This window comes from Dipodomys ordii, unplaced genomic scaffold, assembly GCF_000151885.1.
Source record: "Dipodomys ordii isolate 6190 unplaced genomic scaffold, Dord_2.0 Scaffold4, whole genome shotgun sequence".
Classification (NCBI taxonomy): Eukaryota; Metazoa; Chordata; class Mammalia; order Rodentia; family Heteromyidae; genus Dipodomys; species Dipodomys ordii.
Window position 1 is genome coordinate 16435691 of NW_012267220.1, and position 22154 is coordinate 16457844.

The 22154-nt window shown below is 41.1% G+C and overlaps 1 protein-coding gene across 1 annotated transcript in view; it reads left to right on the forward strand.

The window, feature by feature from the left end:
* The first annotated feature begins 6 nt into the window (after positions 1 to 6).
* Positions 7 to 22154, forward strand: part of Fam149a (family with sequence similarity 149, member A) — a 34446-nt gene continuing 12298 nt past the window's right edge. The window contains exons 1-13 of the mRNA XM_013025983.1: positions 7 to 28; positions 4608 to 4718; positions 5342 to 5477; positions 6655 to 6797; positions 8334 to 8459; positions 9313 to 9483; positions 10814 to 11004; positions 12005 to 12159; positions 15482 to 15585; positions 16067 to 16276; positions 19172 to 19292; positions 20430 to 20558; positions 20645 to 20723. Coding sequence (XP_012881437.1) covers positions 6712 to 6797; positions 8334 to 8459; positions 9313 to 9483; positions 10814 to 11004; positions 12005 to 12159; positions 15482 to 15585; positions 16067 to 16276; positions 19172 to 19292; positions 20430 to 20558; positions 20645 to 20723 — 1372 coding nt within the window. The 5' untranslated portion in view covers positions 7 to 28; positions 4608 to 4718; positions 5342 to 5477; positions 6655 to 6711. The remainder of the gene's footprint in view (positions 29 to 4607; positions 4719 to 5341; positions 5478 to 6654; positions 6798 to 8333; positions 8460 to 9312; positions 9484 to 10813; positions 11005 to 12004; positions 12160 to 15481; positions 15586 to 16066; positions 16277 to 19171; positions 19293 to 20429; positions 20559 to 20644; positions 20724 to 22154) is intronic.

Consider the following 22154-nt stretch of genomic DNA (forward strand, 5'->3'; position numbering starts at 1 on the left):
GCCAAGGCCTCGGGCTGATCGTGATCGGGTAAGTGCTGCGGGGGGAGGGAGGGAGTGGCCGCGGGGCGCAGTCGGTGCCGTGCGGGATTTGGTCTCCCCCCGGCGGGCGGAGTCGGCCCCCTCGGTGCTCTGGGCTCGGCGTCTTCCGGATCCACTCCCGACCCCGATGGCATCTGCACTTCCTCGCCAAGTCCTGCGGTCCCCAGGACCCGAGCCTTGGGCAACCGAGGACCTGGGCGCGTTCGAGACCCGGCTCCGACCGGGCCGCGGCTGGGGTTGAAGTTCTCCAGTTCCGGCGCAGTGTGGTTGAGATGGTGGCCAGTGAAGGCACAAGTGTGTAAACGCACTCATTGGAATGGGGAGATCCGAGGGGAGAACCCAAGCAGTGTACTTCCGTAGAAAGGCCCTGATCATAGCTCCCCGCCCCAGGAAATAGGTACTTGAACTGGGTTCTGTGGGGTCAAAGGAAGAGAAGTGGGGGAAGATGCAGTGGGGGGGGGGGAGGATGCAGTGGGGGGGCGGCCTGGGAGGGATGGTTGAGACGTGAAAGGGTGACCTTGATCAAGACGCGTGGTATTCATAAACTGTTTTGTCCTATGTACAACGACTTAAAAAGCTTTTTGTTTTTGTTTTTCCCAAGAAGCAATCTTAGCAAAATGAATCAGCAGTGGGTCCTGTGAAAGGGGCGGGACGGGTCAAGGGGAGCAGAGTAGACTAATGAAGAGAAGAGGGAAAGCGGCAAGAATCCAATGGCGCTGGGCACAGGTGTCTCCCGCCTGCAATCCTAGCTACTCAGGAGGCTGAGGTCTGAGGATCGCAGGTGGAAGCCAGCCCAGGCAGGAAGGTCCTTGAGACTCTTACCTCCAATAAACAATTTTCACAAAAAGCTGCTGTAGCTCAAGTGGTAGAATGCAAGCCTTGAGAAAAAGAAGCTCAGGGGCAGCACCCAGTCCCTGAGTATAAGCCCCAGGACCAGCACCAAAATCAATCAGTCAATCACTCAATCAATCAATCCAATGTATATCCTGCAAAATTAAGAAAAGTGAGGGAAGAGTTGGGTAGGGGAGGGAGGGATGTGAATATATTGAAAGGGGTAACATTGATCAAGATATGTCGTATTCATCAACTGCTTTGTTAAATGGCAACTCTTTGTACAACTACTTAAAGATAATAATAAAAATGGGTGGTGTGTGTGGGGGGGGGGAGGATGTAGCACAGTGGTAGATCACTTGCCCAGCATTCACAAGACCCTAGCTTTCATCCTCAGCCCTGTAAACATAAGCATAAAAGTGATCAGACTAGAATCATTGGCTGAATGTTTGCCACAGTTTAGTCTCTCCAGGAACCCATATTTTTTGGTCTAATTTATTCTCAAGTTGAATGTAATATGTAGATTCTTTAAAACTGAGAGATACCCAAATCTCTCACTGATTTTTTTGTTTTCCCTGACAGAATAGATAAGAGCAGTGTGTTGAACAACCTTCATTCCATATGTTCTATTTAAATCCCACCAATTTTAATGTTGTAAAAGTGCAAGTAAAAAGGTACTGCTTTAAAAAAGGGGGTTGGGGAACGTCTGGACTTCAGTCACTTGTGCAGATTGGAACTCAGCCTTAATTTTGGTGCATAACAAATTAGAACAGTGCAGTTACATGTCTGTGTCAATGTCCCCTATGGGAACCTATGTCCTACTCCCAAATTAAATGTGTTTCCAAGCGATTTATTATCTTTAAATTTAAGCAATATAGGAAGAAATTGTCACGCCTATGTATTACAAAACATCACCTTTCCAGACATTTTAATATGCTCATTTGAAAATACCAGCCTGAAGTGGTGGTTTACACCTATAATCCCAGCTACTGGGACAGCAGAGGCATGGAGGCTGAACAGTTAGAGGCCAGCCACAGCAAAGTCTGGGAGGTTTGGCACACTTCCTTACCATGTATGGAATGTGGACGACTTGATTATTTATAGGGGATTAAAGATGTTCAACGTGCTGCCTAGCAGATCCATGCTTGGTTATTGTACAGAGAAGCCTACGAGCAGAAGCATGCTATAACAGAATACAAAGGATATACTTTATGGGCTCTGTTTTGAGTTCACCACCTTAGTACCTCGTGGTCTGTAACAAGTCAGTAGCCAGCATCCGAGTCTTTTTGGTGGCCTTGGAGGTCATTGAAATATAGTTCAAACTTCTTAGATCACGTTTTGCATTTGTCTATGAGTTCCAAGAAGTTCCACAAAACATGAGGAGGGGAGGAAGGGAGAAGATAATACTGGGAAAATGATGTAGAATGAGATCATGTTGTGATGCATTTGCTTTTTGGAAATTCCTAGGAATACTGCCACTTTCCCTGAGGTCCTGTACCCCAACTTCCCCCTCTCCTGAATGGCCACTTGAGCCACTACAATAGAACGGTTGCTCAGCTACTCCATTTGGAAAATCAGGCATTAAGTACTCCTGATTCAAGACAAAACTAGACTGCTTCTAAATGTATGCCAGCATCATGGTATCTGGTTGGAAGTAAGGCAGATTGAAGGCTGTTCCCCATTTCATTGCCTTACCTTAAGTCAACACAAGTTTTATTTGAAAGGAAAATATGGTTCCTACTACAAAAACATTAGTTTTCTTTTAAGGACCAGGAAGGATTTTGACTGGAGGGAATTAAATGCTTTAAGAGGTTCATTGCCAGGACATTTTAAAGATTAACAGGAACTTGCTTCTTGGTTCAGTTTCATAGTTTACTTAAAGTTTAAGTATTTTTTTTTCTGTTTTAATCCTACATTGATTTTTTTTTTAATGTTTTGAAGCTTTCTTGAGCTGGGGGCCAGTGGCTCATGCCTGTAAGCCTTGCTATTCAGGAAGCTGAGACTTGAGTATTGTAGTTCAAAGTCAGGCACACAGAAAAGTCCCTGAGACTCTTATCTACAATTAACCACCAGAAAAACGGAAGTGGTGTTGTGGTTCAAAGGGATAGAATGCTAGCCTTAGGCCAAAAAAAATCCCCTTCCAGGCCTTACATTCAAGTCCCATAACTGATTGCCCCCGTCCCCCCAAAAAACTCTCTTAAAACCCAGAATATACACCAGACAATGATGCTAAAGAAAAAAGAGTTAGACTTCATATTGACTCAAAAGAACGTGTTGCATTTAGCATTAATATGGGGTTCATTCTACACTGCAGTGTAGGTTGGGTTTTTCAAGGACAACGACAAGCTGGGATCTAGCACGTGACTGACTTGCCCAATCTTATGCCCTGGAGTAAGGCTGTGTCTGAATTCCTGCCAACTGCTCCGGGCAAGGTTTACTTTTCTTAATGTCAGAGAAACTTGTTGCTTTAGCTAGTTAAAAGAAAGGTACCTGAGGCTCTGTTCTAACTAGCTATTGACAGCCTTGTTCCAAGAAAAGACAAGTCCACGCTCCATGTGTTCATGTTCCGTGTGTTCAGAGAAATATGGCAGGGGAAGAGGAGGAACTTCATACAGAAAGAAATGAATGTTGTTGGGCCTTGACTTAGGCTTTTGTTGTTTTGAAGAATTTACACTCTTTGTGAAAGCATTACAAAATAAGTATGGGCCAAGGGGAAAGGGATAGAAGAATGAAGCAAGGAAGGGGAAAGAATGCAGGCAAGAATTCATTGTATGTACCACAGAATTGAGAAATAGAAGGGAAGGGGTGGGGAGAGGGGAGATGAATATGTTGTAATGGTGACACAGATCAAGAAGCATTGTACACATAAATTGCTTTGTTAAAAGACAAAAAATATTCAATACATAACCTAAAATTAAGATAGGGAAGGGGTAGGGAGGGAAGAGTAGGTGAGAAGGTTGAAAGGGATAAAATCGATCAAAATGCACTGTAGTTATGAACTGCTTGGGTGAATGGCAACTCCTTTCTACAACTACTTAAAGATAATAAAAATAGCTGGGTGCTGGTGGCTCATGCCTGTTGTAATCCTAGCTACTCAGGAGGCAGAGATCTGAGGATCGAGGTTCAAAGCCAGCCCAGGGAAGGAGACTGTGAGACTCTTATCTCCAATAAACCACTAGAAAACTGGAAGTGACATTGTGCTAGCCTTGAACTGAAGAGCTGAGGGACAGCGCCCAGAGTTGAAGCCCCACGACCACCACCATCACCACCATCACCCACAACAGAAGATGATAAAAACATTACAAAAATAATTAGATGGGGTGGTGTGTAACTCATGTTGTAATTGGAAGTTACAGGTTAGGAGGACTGCAGTTCAAAACCAACTGGGGTCGGGGGAGGAATGATAGTGAGTCCCATCTCAACTAACAAGTCAGGTGTGGCAGCCTGAATCTATACTCCCAGCTACATTTGACACAGAGGTAGGAAAGGCAAAGCGAAGTATATTCCAGCCTTGGCAGAACCATGAGACCTTCTGTCTGAAAATAACAAAGCAAAAAGGGTAGAGACTTAGTTTAGATAGTAGAGGGCTTGCCTAGTAAGCATGAGGCCCTGAATTCAAATCCCAGTGCCAACCCCCTCCCTGCAAAGCCATGAGAGTTTATAGGTTTTAATGAGTAAAGACAAAGTATTTCTCCATGAAGACATTTTATGTTTTATGTTTTAATTTTGTTTTGCAGAAGAGGACTGTCAGAAGGCCCTAGGAAGCCCAGTGTGCTTTTGGAAAGCAAAGACTCTTTACCTGCAAACTTTACAAGGAATGTGCAGAAAGCCATTGATAAATACACCAGGTAAGAATTAACCTCTTACACGCTGCTGATGACAAAATTCAACAATGTCCATATAAGCATAGGAAACAAAATCTGTGATTAGATCTTATGAGCTTTGAAGAGTAAAATGCAGGGGTTTTGTTGTGGTGGTGGTGTTGGTGGTGGTAATTGAACACCCTGAGCATTTTGGCTCAAGCTTAGCACTGTACCACTTTGAGCCATACATAGCCTCACGTCTGGTTTTTTGGTGGTTAATTAGAATAAGAGTCTCACAGACTTTTCTTTCCCCAGCTGACTTTGAACCATGATCCTCAGATCTCACTCAGTCTCCTGAGTAGCTAGGATCACAGGTATGAGCCACTAGAGCCTGGGGCAATTTCAGTTTTGACCCAGTAAAAATGATATATTGCAAATATATTTTAAATGTATAAAAGGTAAAATACATCTGTGCTATTTCTACATGGTATCTGTTTAATATTTAAACTATTTCAGCGGTCTTTAAAATGCATTGTCCTGTGGAATTCACAGATCTAATTAAGGCATGGTAGAAAATAAAGGCCTTGAGAAACACAGTCACTTGCTTGACTTACTATGGAATTTCATAGGGTAAAGTTTATTTCTGTTGCTTGTGTTCACACCCACAGTGAATCCTCCACTTTCTCCTCCAGCGGGAGGGACACACCTACAGAGACCCACAACTCATGGCCGGGGTCTTCCACACAGAGTTCCACCGCTGGTCTGTCTACAGAGAGGAGCTCGGTTTATTCCTGGAGAGATGATGTATGTTATGTTTCAGAACACGGAATAATCCTGCGCTTGCAATGTGTACTGAATTGCATTCTTTATTATTTATTAGTTTAGTGTAGTGACCTTTAGACAGGGTCTTGCTTTGTTGCCCAGGCTGGCTTTGAACTCACAATGCTTCTACCTCCATCTTCTAAGTGCTGGGAGTACAGGTGTGTGCCACCACAGCTGGTTAAGAATTGCTTTCTTATCTTCAAAGAACCTTGTCATTCTTTTTAAAAGCATTGCCTACACTTATGCATCTCTCACTATTTACATGTTAAAATAGGAAAATGCAGAGAAAAACATAAAGATCACTCATACTGTTAGAGACTCAGACTTTCTAGAGTGTTAGCTGTTGGAGGTTTGTTTTTCCTACTCCACAACTCAACCTCGACAATATTACATATAATTTCTTGTACAGTATCTATGGCTGGAATCCCAGTATAAAACCCTGGCAATTTCTTATTAATAGAAGAATGATTTTGGAAAGGTGAGGATTGTGAAACATCTCCATAACTGGAGGATTTCTCCCCGATGCTCTGAACTGAGTATTTCACTTTCATCTTTTAACCCTAGGGAACCCATGACCTGGAACCCTATCTTGCATCTTTGTGGTGGTGGGAATCTTAGCTGGGTAGGAGTTTAGTTTCAGCTCCAGCTTTGCTGGGAACTCAGCTGCCTCTCCAGGCTCCACCCAGTGGTGACCCCTTACCCCCCAGTGACCCTGTGCATCCTGGAATGTAGTTTGGCAAAGTGCCATCTGCCTGTGGAAGAGCCTCCACTACACTTCTTGGGAGTTCTACTTCCTTGTTTGTCCTCTTTCTTTGCTTTCCATCCTCTGGCCTCCTCTTAAAACCTTCACATAACTGGGGATAATTTATTTCTGCTTTATTGATTAAAATAACTTTAGTAACCCTAGGTTCAGAAGTAATTTCTCTTCCTGTGGTATCATCAGAAGAAAAAATACCTTGTAATTTGTGTGTGTGTGTGTGTGTGTTTGTGTGTGTGTAAGAGAGAGAGAGAAACTGTTGCATTGGTTCATCTGAGTGAAAAGCCCACATTCTTTCCCCTGTTTGAACCCTCATGAGTATATTGTCTTTTCCAACATAAGCATCATTACTTGGAGAGCCTGGTGTTTCCTGTCATAACTAAATGTGCATTTCTGTTTCAGGAATTTGACAAAGTCAATGCACAGAAGGTGCAGCAGCTGTTCTGGGAGGTGGAGGAAATGTTATTTGAAGGGAAAGTGAGTCCCCAAACCCAGAATCTGCTGGCGGAATGCAGCCAGTGGGCAGAAAGGTCTCTCCATCTGAGGTAGGGGGCCGTGCCCAGAAATTCTCTGAAATGCCTTTGCTATTGATGGCTCCTTCCTGGAATTATTTGCTGAATCAAAATATGTAGGCCGATGGGCTGGGAAGGTGGCTCAGTGGTAGAGCACTTGCCTTGCATGCATGAGGCCCTGGGTTCGATTCCTCAGCACCACATAAGCAAAAAGAAAAAAGCCAGAAGTGGCGCTGTGGCTCAAGTGGTAGAGCGCTAGCCTTGAGCTGAAGAGCTGAGGGACAGCGCCCAGGCCCAGAGTTCAAGTCCCATGACCGGACCCAAAAAAAAAAAATATGTAGGCCGAGCATGGTTCTTTCTGATAAGTGACATCATTTGTTTTGGTGCCAGAGGAAGACATTAACACCTGCCAATATTCAAATACCCTGTTATCTGTCAGGAACAAGTCTGACTAATCCTCAGAAAAGCTCAATATGAATAACGAACGCTGGAACATTAGAAGTGATTTTTACCTTCGCATTCTCTCTCCACGAGTGTCAGGCATCTGACCCTGGGCACAGGAAGGATTCTGGAGTGGGCAAGTGCTGATTTTCTGAATGATTAGATGTACTTTTCATCTCCTTGCCATGCCTCCTGGGGGGAAACCCAACTTTCATTTTTATAATATCAAAAATAGAGGGTATGGAGCAGGTGGGAGAGAAACTGCTTTCTTCACCCTGCCAACCCACGAAGGGAAACATCCTCTCAGTTCTTGGGAGTTCTTCTGCATTACAGCTCTGGAGAATGATCTAGAACATGAGTTTTCTGACTAGCTTGATGGTATGACTCACAAAATAAACGTCATAGATGTTCATGGTGACACATGCCTGTAATCCCAGCACCTGGGAGGATGGGGCAGGAGGATCATGGGCTTGATGCCTTCCTGGGCTCCGGGCTACATGGGGTGACCTTATCTCAAAAACTAAAAAGAAAACAGAAAGCCTTGGCCAAGTAGGTAGAAAATTTCCCCCTCATCCTTCATAATCTCCTACCATAAGGAATACAATGTGTCAATCGGATATTAATTATAGATGTGTATTTTTCTGGGGATGGTGTAGCTAGCAAATTGTCAGGAACATAGGCTTATTTCTGTCACCATTACCATATGTTTTAAAATATAAATGAAGAAGGGAAATTGGGAAAGGGAAAGATGGCCAAGGCCATACCTACATGGGTTTTCAGTCATGAGGTGATACTAACATTAGTGAGCATGTCTGTCACGTCCCTTGCCTTAGGTATCTGCATCCAGCGTAAAAATTAGCTAAGTCATTAATCACTGTGGTCAGATCATTAAGATTCTGTTTTGTCTATGAAAAGCAAATGATCAGTAGCTGAGAGAGGCAGAGAACTGAGTTCTGACCCAGTCCAAAGTCAGAAAGACTACCCTGCCCACTCAAAGCCCAGGTTTTCTCTGCTACCACCATGCTTTTACATGAGCAAACACTAGCAAGTGGCAAGGTCACGTCACGTGACAGGGTTCCCCTGTTTGATCAAAGGTAGGAGCAGCTTTGTGGTTTCTCCCTTTTACAGGGTGTTAGGAAGACAGCTCATACCTCCAACCGATGAGGGCTTCCGGCACTTCCAGAGGAGTGAGGCTGCTTCTGCCCACCACAGGCCTCTACCTGCTGCCCCTGAACAGAGTGGCAATGTCAGAGAGTAAGTTTTTCCATGCCATTTTAACATCCTTTGCATGTTGACCTCATCCAGTAGTCTTGCCTCCAACAGATACTCAAATTTCAATCTCAGTGCAAGACAGGTACAGAGCATGTTTATCTATAAGGTACTTCTAGGGGCTGGGAAGGTAGCTCAGTGGTAGAGTGCTTGCCTTGCATGCATGAGGCCCTGGGTTTGATTCCTCAGTACCATGCAAGCAGAAAAAGCTGGAAGTGGCGCTGTGGTTCAAGTGGTAGAGTGCTAGCCTTGAGCTGAAATGCTGAGGGACAGTGCCCAGGCCCAGAGTTCAGGCCCTATGACTGACAAAATAAAATAAGATAAAATAAAAGGTAAGAAAAGAAAAGAAAAAAGATGCTTCTAGATCCTAGGTGATGATGGTGATGATGATGATGATGATGTTGGTATGTGTGTGAAATAGGGGAGAGAAAGAGAGCAATAGATACAGAATATACTCACAGGCACATGGAGTTATTTTCAAAAGAAAATGTGGCCTATGCAGTAGAAAAGAGAGCTTTTTTTGTATTCCCTACCATTATTAACAGATTTTTGATAAAGCTCTTTCTGCCTTCATACATATTCAGAATCAAGCGGTGACATCTTTTTTTTTCTTTTACTGCAGAGTGGATACAGACACATAGAATATTCCAAGGCTCTAAGAAGCCCTTAAAATCTTCATCACATCTCTAGTAAGAGATATGAGTTTTGGCAAATGCGCCACTGAATGGTTTTACATTTGAGATGCTGTACTCTGTGGAGAGTTGGAAGGTTTACCACAATCAGTCTAGCATTACACTGTTCTACAAACTCCCATGTAGATTCTGTTTTGTCCTCACAGGTTGTGCATCTCTGGCTGCCAAATAATCCCAGCTGCCTTCCCATCTTCTGCCCTGCCAGGCCCTGAGGGCACAGGGATTGCTGACCTCCACGCATGTCCATCCCTGGAAGAAGAAGTTTATAATGAGGATGGGAAGTTTGAAGAGTATTTTGCCTTTGATGGAAAAGACAAGTAAGTTGGATTTATTTGGCATTGGTTTCATAATATAGTATTTATTTGTTTGACATTTATTTTATTATATGATCATTAATTCTTTGTGTATTCACTTATTTGAATGATTTCTGTCCTTTGGAAAGTTATAGATCCCTCAAAGGTTTTAGATTGCTGGAAGGAATCTAGCACAGGCCAGTAAAGGACTCATGTTAGGGCTCTAGGCCCTAACACTAACAGTTTATCAATCAAAAGAACAGTAAATGCACTGAATGCATGTTTCATTCATGAATGAAAACCTACAAGCACAGTATAGTAAAAATTTGTCTGAAGCCAGGTGCTGTGGCTCAAGCCTGTAATATCAACTACTCACAAGGCTGAGATCTGCGGATCTCAGTTCAAAGTTAATCTGGGCAGGAAAGTTTCTGAGACTCTTATCTCCAATTGACTTACCAAAGAGCTGTAAATGGAGCTGTGGTTCGAAGTGGTAGAGCAATAGCCTTGAGCACAAAAGGTTAGAGACAGTGTCCAGGCCCTGAGTTCAAACCCCAGGACACACACACACACACACACACACACTCATGATTGAAAATTGGTACAAAGTAATCAGGTTCTAAAATCAGGCCTAACAAATATAAGGAGATTGATTTCATATAAAACATCTTTTCTGACCACAATGGCAAAAAAATAGAAATTGTTAGGAAGGAGGAAACTGGAAAGTTAATCCATATATAGAAATTAAACATTGTTCTCCTATAGAAATAGTGGGCCAAAGCAGGGTAAAAAGAAAGCAGAAGAGCTTAAGACAAAGGTAAATGAAAATACAAACTTAAGGGATACAATAGCCCTAAGAGGAGGAGAGTTTGTAGAAATAAATACCTGCATTAAAAAGGTAACAAAGATCTCATATAAGTAAACTAAACTTATACTTGATGGAATGAAATTCATAACAATAAACTAAGCCCAAAGTTAATAAAGGAATCATGGAGATTAGAGTCTCTAGTTAAAAACTAGAAAAAGAAAAATAGAACAGATCAATGAAGCTAAGAATTGCTTTGTAAATGAAGCTAAGGGTTGCTTTGTTTATTGTGCTTTCTCTCCTAGGTTTATTGAGGCATAATTAATAAATAACAACTTATATATTTAAAACAACAATGTGCTGCTGTGTTAAAAGTATGTTGTGTGTATTAATAAAAATAAATATGTAGATGCTTGCAAGACAGATGAAATAGACAGGTAGGTAGGTAGATGATAAATAGATGGATGGATAGATAGGTAGATCATTGTAGGTAGATTTATTTTAACTTTAACCATGAATATTTTAATCATTAAAATGGGTTTTCATCTTCAGTGGTGACGAACAGCTGGGACAAACATCAGTTCATCATGGCAGAAAGTGGAATAAACACGGGCTTCCTCCTGTTTCTCCGCATGACTGTATCAAAGATGCTGTGGCAGCAGAAGTATTTGATCATGTCTGGAAAAATGTGGTAGAAATACTCCAAGAGCTGATTCGAAAAACTTGGGAAGCTACGGTCACAGGTACTTCCCTGTTAAATTTAGCTTACTAAAAAGAACAAAAAGGGCATTATTGGTTTGCGAAGTGGGCTTTCTGCCTTTATTTTATATTATTCATTTTTGTCGATCATAGGATTTGATCTCAGGGCCTGGTCACTATCTCTGAGCTTTTTTGCTTACCAAAGAAGCCACATTCCATTTCTAGTTTTTTTGGGTGGTATTGGAGAAAAAAAGTCGCATGGACTTATCTGCCTGGGCTGCCTTTGAACCATAATTCTCAATCTTAGCCTCATGGGTAGCTAGATTACAGGAGTGCATCACCAGCACCTCGCTTCTATTTTTATTTATGGGTGATTTTTAAACTTTGTTTTTTTCAAAAAGGACATTCTTGTTTTGCTGTTCTCAAAATAATACACATGCATTCTATAAAAACAACAAAAAAACAAATACACATAAAGAAAGGAGAAGATACTTTTAATTGTGATTAAAACAACCTAGTTGACTAATTCTGATAATTAGATGTTACTTTTTTAATCACTTATGGCATTTCTTATGAAGAAAATATAACTATAACTAATTTAATGATTGCTTCAATTATCTTCAACATATGAAATGCTCTCACGTAGAGCATTAGAAATACTGATGTGGGGCATTAATGACTAATTTGATGTAGCAGTTGATAGAATTGGCAATAATAACCATGTGGATTTGAATACTGTTGTTTGTCCAGTCAAAAGAATTGGTTGGACTGTCATAAAATGAAGAGAATCTCTGCTGTGTAAAGTCAGTCCTCGCTCTGTTCCCTGTTTGTCTATTGGTCACCGACGTGAGCATCCCCACGAATTGACAATCCTGGGGAGGTGGGGAGGGAGGATAACTACTTGGTTCTTGACTGTAGAACTCTTTAATTAGAGGCCACCTGGGAACCTGTGATAACTCAGCAACAATCAAGGACAAATGTCATCTTTGGTAAGTGTCACGTTAGGCAATCTGATGTTGCTCAACAATTTTTTTGCTGACACAGAAGAAAAAAAGCAGAACGAAAAACTGAAAGTAGCTGAGAACAGAGCTTCCACTGTATACGTCTCCCGGGTCAGCACTGAGGTGGCCAGCGTCCCCCCGTCCAGAAGTTCTGAAACTCGTGGCATGTCACTAGCCTCTCATCTCCATCCTCCTCAGGTACCCCAATATCCACCCACCTCTCCTTCCTTTGACTTTTATATCTCTCTTCTCAAGTGGTCAAGAATGCTATTCAATTCCGTTCCCTTAAATCAAGATATTTGGGTGTTCTTCAATCAGTTAAAACGTAATATTTTGACTTACTTTATACCACACAATGTAATTTCATATACTATATAAGATGTGATAGTTAAACTTAAAATATAATTATTTTAACTTATATAGTGACTTTGTGATGGTCAATAGAATCACCATGTTCTCTTTTCTCCTCCCCTGCTGTCCTATTCTTTATTAGTTGTACAAAAAAATTCATTGTGATTTTCCTGTACAGTTTTAGTAAGTTATTTTATGCTATTAGCATATATATATATATATTTGTACTTTGATCATTTTTACCCCATCACTCTTATTGGTCCTCTTAAACAGTCTCCCTTCACACACAATCACTACATTCTTTTATTTTTTAATGTTTTAATAATTTTTATTGAGATTACGTGATTACATAAATTTCACAAATTTCACAGTATTGTGGGATAGTGATACTTAACGTCACAAACACATTTAGCCTTCACAAGGCAAATTGTCATTATCATGGTCTATAAAGTTTGTGAATTCTATAAGCGTTGACAATACAACTATTTCTTCCCGAATGGTGAGATGTACATTTTTTTCCTTCTGCTTAGTGTAAGCTTTTCCCTCTTTCCCTCTCATTCCCTCCCTCCCATTGCTGCCCTTGAGTTGCTTAGTTCACTTTCATCAATGTCCAATGCAGCTGATGGGCCTCTCTGTTGTATTTTTTCACCTGCTTCCTTCTGACTCTGTGCCTTCTTCCCAGCTTTTCTCAGATGTACACATATGTATACCATACATTCTTTTTTTGGGAGGGGGGCGGTCCGGTCATGGGGCCTGAACTCTGGGCCTGGGTGCTGTCCCTCAGCTCTTCAGCTCAAGGCTTGTGCTCTACCACTTGAGCCACAGCACCACTTCCGGCTTTTTTCTTTTTGCTTATGTGGTGCTGAGGAATCGAACCCAGGGCCTCGAGCATGCAAGGCAAGCGCTCTACCACTGAGCCACCTTCCCAGACCCTATACCATACATTCTTAATGAACACTTAGACACTGCTTTGATACATGGGACTATTATATTTTGTGAGAGCAAATAAAACACTTTCTCTAAATTTCTAGCTACTTATGAAGTTACGAATGGCTTCCTGTCTTTCCACCAAAGTGACAAAAATAATCAATTCATATGCATTGGATTCACTGAATAGTTATTGCTAATATGAAATGTACCATATTCAATATATTTTGGAGATGTATAGATGAATGAAACACTGTGTCTGACCTAGTAAAACAAAATTTATAGCAGAAGGTCAGATGCAATACATTCTGTATTGTAAAACAAAGCATCCTGGAAGAATCAAGGCAAGAACGGTTCATCCTGATTGGACAGTGAGGACTGGTCTACAGTGGAGGTGAAATCAGAGCAGAAATATGAAAAGATGGGCAGGGATTTGTAAGTAGGAAAGCTGGTTGAGACACTTCAGGCTGGACAAAAGTGTGAATCTGAGAAAGATGGAGTGTTTAGGGAACAATGATTAAATTGAAGACAGAGTAGCAAACACTGGGTTTTGAAGTCATGAGGCTTATTTTGTACATTTCAATGTTTCTAAACTTCCTATCTATATAGTGAGCACAATAATATGCTGTCTATGCGATTGTTTTGAAAACGTCAAATCAGGTATATGTAAAAGCTCCCAACACCAAACCAGACATAAATTAGGCATGCAATTCTTTTTCTTAGGATTGTGTCTTTACTGAAGGATCTAGTAGCAAGTTAAGCTAGAAAGGATGGATTGACTCATGCAAAATCTTCAGGGTACCTATGGAAATAGGGCATCATATTTTACATGGCCTATCTTATTGGGGATGAAGCAGAAGAAAGATCAAATAGGATTCCTGGTCCTACACTAGACATTATTTACAGTTTAATTGGAGATGATCAAGCCACGCCCCCCACAAAGATATAATATTGATGACTAAGGGTTTGAACTTTGCACCTAGGATACAATTAATTCAGTGATTTCAAATCAGTCCCCTTTTTTTCTAAAATCTTTGATTTCACCTTGTGCAGGTGGCTCATGTCTAAATCTTACCTACCCAGGAGGGTGAGATCTGAGGATCACAGTTCAAAGTCAACCCCAAGCAGAAAATCTGTGAGAGTCTTACCTACACTTAGCCACCAGAAAGCCAGAAGCAGAGCTGTAGCTCAGGTCATAGAGTGCTTGCCTAAAGTGAAAAAACTCAGAGGCAACAGAGTTCAAGCCCCAGTTCAAGTGCAAGACAACAAAAAGCAAAAACCTCCATTCAGTTATCTATGGATGATAGGAAGCTGTGAGAATTAGAGAATGTAAGACATTTAGTACAGTGTTAGTTTTTGTTATAATCAACTGCTGATTAATGCTATAAATCATACCATATTTTACAACTAGATATGTTAAGTTCTAAGGGGTTCAGAGGAAAAAATATCATCCCTTTCACGAAGTAATCATAAACTAAGCTCTGCATGATAGGTTAGATTTGCTAACCCTGAAAAAGGAAAGAAGTTCACCTATGTATGAGGCATAATAATAAATGAGTAAAAAATCTTTGTAGGAGGGAAGGACGCAGGCCTGAACACACTGAGCGGGGAAAATGGCACTTGCTAGACTTCTAGTGTAAAGGATTTTTTTTTGTCAGCTGTGGGGCTTGAACCCAAGGCCTGAGTGCTATCCTTGAGCTCTTTTGCTCAAGACTAGCCCTCTACTATGTTGAGCCACAGTGTCACTTACTGTTTTTGAGTGGTTAATTGGAGATAGGAGTCTCCCAGGGACTTTTCTGCCTGGGCTGGCTTTGAACTGTGATCCTCAGATCCCAGCCTCCTGAGTAGCTAAGATTACAGGCATGAGCCACCAGTACCCAGGCAGTATAGAGGGGTTTTTTGTATATATATTTTTTATTGTAAAAATACTATACAGAGGGGTTACAGTTACATAAGTATAAAGGTTTTTAACCATCACTGTTTGCTTTTTCCAATGATAGAAAAGTTTGGAGCTGCCATCTACTTGTTGGATCTTTGGTCTCTTTAAACCCTTCTGATATGTTTGACATGGTATGTCCTACTCAGTTTAAGAGGAGTAAAAAACATTAGGAAAATTATTATAAAGCATACTCCCTTTCCTGAGTTTACCTACATCAGGCTATTTGCTCCCTGTTAAGTTCTGACTGGCCTTGTGATGGCATTGGACATGTTTTAAGTTTTAGCTTCTTTTTACTTTTCTCAGATCCATCGCTTCTCCAACAATTTCTACAGTGATTTGAATGGTGTGATGACAATTCAAGCCAAACCGCTCCAGCAAAGGCCTTCCTACTCCACAGACAGAACACAGTATGTCTCAGGGATAAGCCGGCACTTCCCTATCCACACAACTCCTGAACACTGAAGATCTTAGGGGGATGAGATAGCGAGAATCCCATTTAGTGCTACTCTCTGAGTGAGCTGCAGGGCGAATGCAGAAGGCGGCATGTGAAGATAGAAACAGTTTGTCTCACATCCACCACAAAATAACTCCTGCTGCAAGTTAGATCGGGCAGGATGAGGATGAGGGAATGTAGCTGTAAATTCTTCATCTCTTAGGCTTTATTCTGCAGGCAATGAGGAATTTAGGTCTTTTCTTCTGTCATTGATTCTTCATTGACCTAGCAGTGGAAATTGGAGGTGGTCTGAGCGTTCTCAATGGATGCTCAAGGGAATGTATTTTGTGTGCTGACATTGGTGTAGGCAGTACTGAGAGGAACGCAGACATCGTTGTGTTCTCTGATCTGAAGACATTTATAGCTAAATAATGAATTGGATTCTCCTCTCCTAGGAATGAACAAGAGGACAGATTATCTGGTGTGGGAGCCAGTGCTCTTTCCTATACCCGGGCCTGCCTGGGACGAATCTCAGAAACTCGTGGTTTACAGACTTCGGGCAAGAAAACAGCAGTGCACAGGAGGCTGCCTTCTTTGCCTTCAGAATCACAGAGACTGAAAACTCCCAACGTGTACAGCGATGAGATTCTCAGAGGAACCAAACTGTGAGTCTTGTTTCTTTTATAGTCAATAAAGGATCACAAAGGACAGACACATCTGTCAATTGGGATTGATGGCTTAGCCTGGACACAGGTTCCTCTATCCGACTTTAGCTAGCAGCTCTTTTAATAACTTCATGTACTTGAGTATGTACCACTAATTTTGTCTGAGTGGTATATGTAGCTATATACTAAATTGCAGTTCAGGCAGCTAAGTGTATTTAAGTGGAGTGGGCTGATATTGGGTGTATTCAGTAGCCTCATCTGTAAAACTAATTATTAGTGCTCTTAAAATATCCCTAAGATGTAGAAATGAGCTTTGATAATGTACAATCATGTATAGCACAATAACGTTTCAGTCAACTACACACCATAGGTTGATATTGCCTAGTGACATTAAAGCTATGTTTGTAGCTGTGTTTGCACTCGTACATCCTGTTATATTCACAGGATGACAGAATCTCATGATACATTGCTCAGAAAATACTTCTATCAATAAGCCACATATAACATATTTAAAAATAAAAGGTATGTAAGATGGAGCACCCTAGAATGCACTTTTAACTCTGGAGGGAGACCAAAACAGAAGGATAGTTTAAGACCAGGGATTTTGAATCAACTGGCCAATAAGGCAGGCAATATTCTCCCCCCCTCTTTCCCCCTATTAAGTTTTGTTCGATTTTAAGAAAGTGTTTCACTTATGTGGGAGTTTGAGAGATAGTTTTGAGGCTAAATGTGATCGTTCTGTATAGATGTGGTACTGTGTACTGTAATTCCAGAATTCATGAGCTAAGGTAGAAGAATTCTAAGTCTGACGTCAGTCTGAGGAATATAGTGATACTATCCTGAAGAAGGAGGATAAGGGAAAAGGGGAAGGAGGAGGAGGAAGAAGCAAAAGAGGAAGAGGAGGAAGTGGGAGAGGAGGAGGAGGAAGAGAAGGAGGAGGGGAGAAGAAAGAAGCATCAACTTTGATCTCAGTAATTAACATCAAGATCCTTACCTAAGTAAAAAGCCAATAGTCTCTCACTTCATCCCAGAATTCTGAAGGACTACTCAGACAACATATTGTCAAGCCATATTTATGTTCATGGTGACGTCTGGGGTTTAGTAATTGTTTTCTTTGTTGCCAACACTAGGTAGATGGATCACATTTATAATCTTATTCTAACCACAGACCTTTATTACTGGGGTATGTATATGTGTGTATTATTATCTCAATAATAATTGAAAGACAAGGGAGGTGTAGTTCAGTGTTAGAGCCACTTAACTACTATGAGCAAAACGCTAAGTTCAATTCCAGTGTCTGTGGACAAGTGGGAAATTAAAGCTGCACCAGAATCAAGGGAAGGAAAGAGAATAAGATGTAGTTATGCATGGTAACTGTGTGATGGCTCTACAAAAGGAGGCCCAAAATTAACTCATAGATAAAGCACTACTACACGTACAGATGGTCTATCTGTGGCACTTTCTATAGGGGAGCAAATAGGAAAAGCCTGTATCTAACTTTCCCAAATATAACCTCTAAGTTACCCTAAGTCTAACTTCTGAGAGAAGCTGAATAACATGCTAAAGATCTTCACACAAGAAGGCTGAGCTGGGGACACCTACCCAGTCTGCTGGCCTTGGAGTTTACCCCCTGGGCTATTGTTACAGGATTTCACCTGCAAGGGAGTGGCCTGCGGAGGGGCTGCTCTGCAGATCCCTGCAGGAATTGGAGGACTAAGCAATTTTCAACAATCACTCTCAGTCACTGGACTTTTTTTTTTTTTTAATGTGTTCCTAGTATCATTTTCAGCTTTTCTTAGGCCAGTGTTTGATAATTTCAGGATTGACACTTCCAATTGTATGGTATCTTCTCTGTTAATTTTTAAAAAAATATTTTATTTGACTTTAATTTTGTTGGTCATGGGCCTGAACTCTGGGCCTAGGTGCTGTCCCTGAGCTCTTCAGCTCAAGGCTAGAGCTCTATCACTTGAGCCACAGCGCCACTTCTGGCTTTTTCTGCTTTTGTGGTGCTGAGGAATTGAACCTAGGGCCTCATGCATTCAAGGCAAGCATTCTACTACTGAGCCACCTTCCCAGCCCTTCTCTGTTAATTCAAAAAAAAATTCTCAGCTGGATTCTAATGGCTCATATCTGTAATCCTAGCTACTCAGAAGGCTGAGATCTGAGGATCACAATTTGAAGCCAGCCCAGGCAGGAAAGTCTGTGAGACTCTTATATTCAATTAGCCACCAGAAAACTGGAAGTGGAGATGTGGCTCAAAGTTCTAGAGCAATTGAGTGAAAAACTCAGGGACAGTGCCCAGGCCCTGAGTTCAAGCCCCACCACTTACAAAACAACAAAACCAGACATTTCTCCTTCCTTTTATTCTCAGTGTGGCCAGCTCCTACACCTTCTTCACTCCAATTTCAAGTGATCACTATTCTGTGAACTTTCTTCTTCCTCCCCTCCAACGTCAACTTCTGAATCACACTTTTATCCCAAACCACCTCTATTTCTTATCCAAATAAACATAGACCCTCCAACTGTACATTTCTTTATATCTTGTCTTCTCTCTGTGTAGACCAATGTGTCATCATTTGTTTCATGGTCATGTTATTTGTAATAATTCTCTGGTTTTTAAGAGGAGTAGCTAGATCTTTAAATCCTCTGTGCTCGGTTTATTTCCTAGGGTAGTTATGTACTCAGTGAGTCCAGATTGACAGTCATAGTTAAACTAGGTCAGTGTAACTGGGGCTGGGGTTTCCTGATGCATATTTATCTTTCCAAACTTCCTTGGTCTCTGTGAGTGTTGCTTTAGGCAGGCAAACTGATAGTAGCACAAACTGGCAGCCTCATAGTTGTGTGTGTCTTACTCTCTCTTTGTGTATGTTCAGTGACTTGTTGTTGTATTTACAGGCAGACTGGCCTAGATCACCTGTCTTCCCCAGCAGTTCAAGCTTCCCGGAATAGATTACCCCCAATAGGCTCAGAAGTTGGGGAACAGAACACAGCAGTTTCTGGATCTCGCTTTGTTTCCGTAAGACAGATTTCATTATAAATATAACCATTTAGATAGTTGGTTTGGAAGAAACAACACAACACAAAACGTTATTGGCATTTCCAAGAGAAGTCAGTACATAAGCTGAATAGTTGTATTCAGTATATTTTTATATAGGTTCCCAAAGAGTTTATGAACATTTACAGAAAGCATATGAGGATTTACGTAGTATGTGAGGATTCAATTCATCCTTTTGTGAAGTGAAATTGTCTTGCACTGACTAAATCAGAAAGACCAGATGTCAAGAGGAAGACATGAAGCTTTAGGTCTAGAAACAGCAGATCTCTCTGGATCCTGCCTGTCAGACAGCATGGCTTGGTAGAGATTACTTAACTGTCTCTGAACTCAATGCCCTTATCTGTTCAAAGGTAAAATGGTTCCTATCTCAAGGAATTATTATAAGGATTAGAGGGACTCATAAATTTCTAATAAAGATAAATATAAATAAGAGCTCAGTAAGTGATTACTGTCATCTTTTTTTTATGAGTTCCCACAGCTAACCTTTGCCATGTTTATTTCAGTGTGAAATATCTTCACACACACGGTCCTTTTCCCCTAGCAGTGGAAATAGATGTGGGGAAGTAGACCACCTGCATATGGATCACCAGCCTTCTGCCAGCCTGACAGTGGCCTCTCAGTTCACTTGTGACTTTTGTATGAAGCCCAGAAGCTCCTCCCTGAGTTAAAAGAGAAAAAAAGAATCAAGCTAAGGTGTTTTCTTGCATGGGCTCAAACACAGCAGTAGAACCTGTTCTCAGAAGGCAAGAGGAAAACTCTAGTACTGAGCCAATAAGAGAAGGCCAACATCACATTAACAAGCCTGATGCTTTCCAAGTTCAGAATTGCGTTAGAATTTAACATCAAGAATTTTACATAGTTAAGGATTTTGATCTCTGCTTACCTACTACTGCATTGGCATTCATAGGGTTAAGAATTACATACTTAAAGCATATGTAAGCATAGTTTCCTTAGTAGACTTAATACTTGGTGATATCTAAATAAAAGTTCCGAAGTCAGTGAGTATTAAATGGGTGAACACTTGCAGCATATATAGTATGTTTTGCCTAAAGACTGTATACATTTTTTAAAGCAAGAGTGTGTTGTCCCCCCTTTTAGTACAGAGGAAAGCACCCACAAAACCGTGTACTGAGTGCACTGCCTGACAGCACAGAGCGCTCACCTCTTCGAGAAAGAACCATTATCTTGGAACAGCGTTCAAGGCCCAGCACAACTCATACATTCCGGGTAGAATTCTCCATTTGATTTTTCTTTTTTTAAATATTTCCCCCAAAAAGTCAAGCTTGTCCCTCATTTTATTTTTCTCTTTACAGTCAGATACACCTCGGAAAAGTTCGTTGACACCCATGGAGTTTACTGGTCACACATGGACTGGGCAAAGTCTTTTAACAGGTTAGCTTTTCCCACTTATGAAGAGAATGTAGTAAGCTGGGAATGATAGTGCATGTCTATAACCCCAGTACTTGGAGGCTGAGTTAGGAGGATGGTGAGTTCAAATCTAGCTTACCTGTGTTACATTGTGAGAATCTCGCCCTCTCAATAAAAGTCAGTGTTATAATTTGTGACAATTCATATTTTAGAACATGATAGTACAGATTATCTAGTTTAAAACTTCTGACTAGACCATGCAGAAAGATATAGAAGCATACCCTCAATGCATTTTCCTTCAGTTTGTTTTTTAGATACAATCTTGATCTTTTCCTCATGCCAGCACACCACTATTTTCTTCCTTCCACCACCTGAGTATCTGGCACTATAGGCTGTACCACCACAGCCAGCCTGGCAGAGATATTTTTTAGCCTTAAAAAAATTTCTCTTAAACCAGGTGCCAGTGGCTCATGCCTGTAATCCTAGCTACTTAGGAGGCTGAGATCTGAGGATTGCAGTTCAAAGCCAGCCTGGACAGGAAAGACCATGAGACTCTATCTTCAATAAATCACTCAGAAAACCAGAAGTGGCTCAAATGGTAGAGTGCTAGTCTTAAGCTGAAGAGCTGAGGGACAGCATTCACCCCCAGATTTCAAGTCCCATAATCGACAAAATAAATAAATAAATAAAAATTCTCCTATGGTAATAGCTCCAGGCTGCTGTGTGTTTGCATGTTAGAGATCCTGACTACCACATGTTAAGTAGAGATGTTGAATAGGTTGTTGGGACACACAATTTGGGATAAAGATAGAGAACTGGACTCTGTATACTTAGTTGTTAGGTTTTCACCAAATACTGAGTCAGTACTGTTCCCTGGTTCTGGGAATTGAGCTGAGACACTTTGCACATGTCTCAGTGACCTTGAGATAATTTTATTTATTGGTGGCTAGCGGTCTTTTCAAATCTATGAAAGTACTACAGACAATATTTCTGAGGGTTTATATTCTTTTTGGTCTGATAAAAAGATACAGGAAACTGTAACACCTCTTGCAGTATCCTTACAATTAAATATATATATATATTTTTTTTTTTTTAAAAAATGGATACATGACCACATTTATTCTTTGATAGGAAACATTTTTTAAAAATCCCTGAAGATGGGAAGGTGGCTATCCTCAATAGCAGGTAGGAATTTTTACAGCAGAGGACATTCTGCTCTCCCTGTGAAGTTGGACTAGAGATGGATAAGGAGGTTATAGCTCCTACTCCTTATTCAACTTCCTGGGACATAGGGAACAACCCAAACCAAGGTCTATACAGGAACAATCTCTTGCAAATTTGCATTCATAGAAGAAAGCATCCCAGAACTGTAGCTTCTCAGAGGGGTCATCCTTTTTTCTCAGGACAATAAAGGGGTGTGTGTGTGTGTGTGTGTGTGTGTGTGTGTGTGTGTGT